The following is a 5,030-nucleotide window of genomic DNA, read 5'->3' on the forward strand; positions in this document are numbered from 1 at the left end:
TTGCAGCCGCTGCAGGTCTCGCTGGCTTTGCGACCGCAGTTCCAGCAGCTCTGCAAGACCAAAGACACCGTGTGTGAAATGGGTTTCGTTTCCAAGAGCTGCAGGATGGTGCTGACTCAGCACTGGAGGGCACTGCTCATCCCCTCTGGCCTACATTTGGTAATATTAAAATGACCAATCCATTAATTCCTGTTATTTCACAGCTCTTTGCCAATGGTTCTAATCCCAACTCATCTGCTCGGCCTGAAGCCACTGCCAGACTGCTCTGGTCACATAACCCAACTCCTCTGCTCAGCCTGAGGCCACTGCCAGACTGCTCTGGTCACATCCTCTCCCCTAGATCCACTCAAATGCATAGAAGAAACAGCAGGCAAAGAGTAAGAAACACACTGCAGATGCTGCTGTTGGGTCCTTTTATTTCCTGTTTTAAACAGCTCTGTTTTGGTCTTGCTCCCAGCCAAGCACTCTCCACAGGGATTACGGAGTGCTGCACCGGCACCATTTGCTCTGCACCCTGCCTAGCTGCACAAGAGGTTGGAGCAGGCTGATTTGGAAAAGAAAAAGCTCATTTGAAAGCTTCTCAGCCAGGTGGAAGCACTGCCAGAGCCCAGGCTTCAATCTGGAAGCAGAGCAAAGCCCCTGTGGCCGCAGGGAGAGGTGTCAGCTGGTGGGGTCCCAGCCTGCCACCGCTCCCCTCCGAGCGCGGGGGCAAGGGGCCAGCGCCAGAGCAGCTGCTCCAAGGATGGAGCCGGCGGATCAGCTTCCCTGCAGCTGGACTTGGGTGTAGCAAACACATCCTGGGGAGGACAAGCTCAGCTGTGGGAGTGCAGCTTCCTTTGGAGCTGCTCTGATCCTGCCCAACAGGGCACCCCTGGGGGACACGGCTGCTGCGACCACTGGCAAAGAGCTGTGGAAGCAGGGGAGAGGGGTGGGGGGAGATGCTGGGCTGTAGCAGGCAGGCCTGTTGTGGGGAAGGGCAGTGTCATTCCCCTTTCCTAGGCTCTACACTGGAGCCAGCAGCTCCCAGTGATGATTTACAAGCTGGCAGAAAAGCACCAAAGCGAGCTGGTTAGGAGCAAGTGGCTCCAGAGCCAGCACGTCCTCAAGGCTCCTCTACCTTCCAGAAGCAGGACTCCTGACCAAAAAGCCCCTACCAAAGGCTGTGGTAACTCTTGGAAAACTGAGTCACTGCTTTGCAGCTGTTTACACTTGGAAGTGTTTTTAAACTGTGTTGCAAAGGTTCTGTGCTATGCCAGAACACAGCACAGTTTTAGAGACAAGCTTTGGGGATTGCACAGGGGTGCTCAGCAGCTCCTGAGGTCCTGTGCTGCTCCCCAGCACGGCTAGAGGAGGAGGACACTCCTCTGGTATTCCCCTATGGAGAAATCACTGCTTGTCTCATTCCTTCCATAGCTTCCTGAGCAGTTCCACCCACTCCCATCATGTGTTTATCGACTGGTGCATTCAGCCTCCAGTGATTTAACTGGGAATTAGAGTATGGATACACTTCTCTGTAAAGACACCTAATAGCTCCATGGTACCAGCTGTGCATGGGGACTCAGAGCCAGAGCTTCCTCAGCCCCAGGTGAGGTGAAATCCCACAGGAGGAGGGGATGAACCTGCTGCCCACACATGCCTGCAGACATGGACACCACATTCCCATCAGAATTTTGCTTGGCAGAGACAAAGCCTCTGCTCTTGCACTTGTGCAGAGAAATTGAAACATGAATCAAAGTCCACATGGATGGGATGTGACAGTGTGGGAATTGGCCATGCAATTTCCCTTGCCCAACCAAGATCTCCAAAGCTTAATCAAGTGCAAGTGTCCAGACCAAGTCCAACATGTAAGTGTGGTCCAGACCACCAAGAGCTTCCCCTGCAGCTCAACTTCCACCCTGGGCTGCTTTAGAGCTCACAAACAGCAGTTCCTCTTCTGCACAGATCAAGTACCCCACACCAGCAGATTTCTGAGCTAAACAGAGAGCTGCATCCACCAGCATTCCTTTCTCTTTGCTTCTACACCTCTCTCAATCCCACAAAATCCCTGGTCACTACACTGCATCCAGCTCATGGTGCCCAGTGGTGCCTTCACGTGGCTGTTTTGCACATGTGGGTGCCACAGGCACAGTTTAGGATGATTTCCCTGAAAGCAAAGATTGGAGAGAGACTTCTAAAAGGAAAAGGTGCTCAAGGTGAAGCTGGACAGGACTTCAGGCAGCTTGGCCTAGTGGAAGGTGTCCCTGCCCATGGCAGAGGAATGGAACGAGATGGTCTTTAAGGTCCCTTCCAACCCAAACCATTCTGCAATCTATGATCCTATGAAAAGGGATGGGGCACCTCCAGGCAGGACCTGGAGACTCCGTGAGCCTTGAAAAGTCCCTTCTTAGGATGCCCCTGGCACCTTACCTCCGTGGACTCCTCCTGTTCGTTTATGACTAGGAAGGCATCCTCGGTGGCCTGGCGCTTGGCGTCGGCGATGGTTTGCTCCATGCGCGCCCTCTCGGACGCGATCATCTCAAACGCCTTCTGCTCCGCCTCTGCCACTGCCTTCTGCACCTCTGACATGGCCTGGCGCTTCACCTCGTTCACAGCTTCTTCTGGAAGGAAAGAGCAGCTTCACTCCCCTGCCCAAGCAGTGGGATGAGCCTCCCAGAGACACAGAGATGGAGCAGAGTGTTCCCTGAGGGTCACGCCCAGCAGCAGCATCCCAGCTGCTCCTGGGAGCAGTGAGGCCAGGCTCAGCCCCACAGGATCCCCGTGTCACTGGGCAGAAGGAGCAGAGCCCTTTGGAAAACCCAGGGTGGGGATGTTGGCACCCACATGTGCACATCTAAGGTGTTCCTGCAGCTGGGCTTTTGCTGTTTCTGCACAGCAAATCCACAGAGTCTGTGTTTGCCCCAACTGGCCTGGCAGAATCCCTGGCCGAGGTCACCAGCAAACACTCACCAGCTTTTTTCCAAATCTCCTCGGTGACGTAGCCTGTTCCTGACCTGCTGCTGAACTCCCGCAGGGAATCTGTGGGAATAAGGGACACAGGAAAAAGTTGGCAAAGCCTCATCTCACCCAACTGTTGCTTATATGCCCAGTGGTACTTCAGGACATCATGGGGCAGGGAAGGACTGACCAACTAAAACCCAAAGCAGAAGATTCCTACTGTTAAAGCCATTCCTCAAACACTCAGACAATAAATTACAACATTTAATTAGTGCCCTGCATAATTTATGACACTATATAACCTATTTCCATCTCCTGGTACTCTATAACAATAAGCACTGCTTATAAATACATGTCATCCAACATCTGCACTGTCCAGAGACTCTGAGCTCTAACCTATAGACCAGCAGTTTACATTAAACACAGCACTTCCCACTCCCAGGGCAATCCAAAGGCTTGAACTGATGGACAAACTGTACTGCAAGACATCTAGGGATGCTGCCTGATGTCTAACTGCACCTTCTCACAAGAGCAATGGAACTTGAAAATCAGCCCTAGGTCCCACATGGGGAGAAAGCATCAGCTGCATTCCCAAGTTATACAAAAATCTATATAAAAGTTGAATTACAAATGAGGCTGTGAGTCTGTTAGTCATGGTACACATAAATATCAAGAGCTAAAGGCTGACTGTGCCCCTCAGGCTGTCACACACACCCAACCACCTCAAGGGCTCACCCCTCACTGACAGCCAGAGCCACAGGCACAGGATTCCTTGCAGGAGGATTCACTCTTTATTTTGTACACAAACAAGTGGAATATATATCAAATTGACAGCTATTCTTGCTAGAAAAAAAATCCACTTCTGTTACTGAATAATTAGGTGTTCGTTTTTTTTCCCCAGGACTTGAACTACAGTATATTTGTTTGGATGGAGATTAGAGTTACATCCAAATAAATCAAATCAGCATTTTTTGACTTGTTTTTTTTTCATATAGGGCCAAACTGGAGGGGAAAACTAGTCAGCTTTAATAAAGTTAAGTTGACTCATGGTACAAAAATAGAATTAATAACACAGGTAGTTATTACACTCACAAAAGTCTTTGATATTTTTAGAATAAGTAGACCTTGACATTTAGAATCCTTTAGGCAAGAGGCACTGGGAGGAGAAGAGAGGTGGAGCCAAACACCTCTCCTGCCTTTTCACCCCTGGGTTTGTCAGCTTTGGATCAGCTTGGCTGCATTTGATCTGTAAATATGGCTCAGTGACAAGGAAGGAGCTCTTCAGCACGAGCAAAAGTGCCTTCAGACATCACCAAGTGCTGCTTCCAGGAGCTCACCCAGGAGCTTCCCTGCGTCCGATGACTCAAAGCTTGGAGAACAGCTTCCCCGTGTCTCTCTTCAAAGCTTCGAGCACAGTTACACACTGCTTAAGCACTGTGTCTCCATTATAATTTGAATATATTATCATCACTTGATGCCTAATATAGCTCTGTGGTAATTAGACACCTCCAGCAGCAGGGCTGGCCCAGCTCTCCGGGCGCTGTCTTACCGCTGCCCACGGAGTCGGAGCTGCTGGGGCTGTGCTGGCGGGAGAGCAGCTCCCCTGCCTTGCGCGGCTCGGCCTCGCTGCATCGCCGCTTCCAGTAGTTGAGCTCCTCTCGATCAGCCTCCTGGCAGCGCCGCAGCACAGCCATGGACCGGCGAGTCTTCTCCACCATCTCCATGATGCAGTTCAGTGCCTGCGGGGGAAAGTGTTTTCAGGCTTGTTTGGGAGGTTGGATCATAGAATGTGAAGGGGTTAGAATGGAGCTTAGAGATCATTCAGCCCCAACCCCCTGCCCTGAGCAGGGACACCTCCCACCAGAGCAGGTTGCTCAAGGCTTTAGCCAACCTGGCTGTGAACACTGCCAGGGTTGGGGCAGCCACAGCCTCCCTGGGCAACCTGGGACAGTGTCTTACCACCCTCACAGGGAAAACTTCTGCCTAATATCTAACTTTCCCTTCTTTCAATTTCTTCCCATTACTCCTTGTCCAGTCACTGCAGTTCCTATCCAAGAGTCCCTCTGCAGATTCCCTGGAGCCCCTTCAGCTCCTGG

The 5,030-nt window shown here is 51.5% G+C and overlaps 1 protein-coding gene across 1 annotated transcript in view; it reads right to left on the reverse strand.

The window, feature by feature from the left end:
- Positions 1 to 5: 5 nt before the first annotated feature.
- The window catches only part of CBFA2T2 (core-binding factor, runt domain, alpha subunit 2; translocated to, 2), a gene marked incomplete at its 3' end in the record, with an annotated part of 13,398 nt that continues 8,373 nt past the window's right edge, over positions 6 to 5,030 (reverse strand). The window contains exons 7-10 of the mRNA XM_009076786.1: positions 4,484 to 4,673; positions 2,947 to 3,015; positions 2,407 to 2,597; positions 6 to 50 (exon numbers count right to left, since the gene is read on the reverse strand). Of these exons, the coding sequence (XP_009075034.1) occupies positions 6 to 50; positions 2,407 to 2,597; positions 2,947 to 3,015; positions 4,484 to 4,673 (495 nt within the window). The remainder of the gene's footprint in view (positions 51 to 2,406; positions 2,598 to 2,946; positions 3,016 to 4,483; positions 4,674 to 5,030) is intronic.

This window comes from Acanthisitta chloris, unplaced genomic scaffold (genome assembly GCF_000695815.1).
Source record: "Acanthisitta chloris isolate BGI_N310 unplaced genomic scaffold, ASM69581v1 scaffold34136, whole genome shotgun sequence".
Lineage (NCBI taxonomy): Eukaryota > Metazoa > Chordata > Aves > Passeriformes > Acanthisittidae > Acanthisitta > Acanthisitta chloris.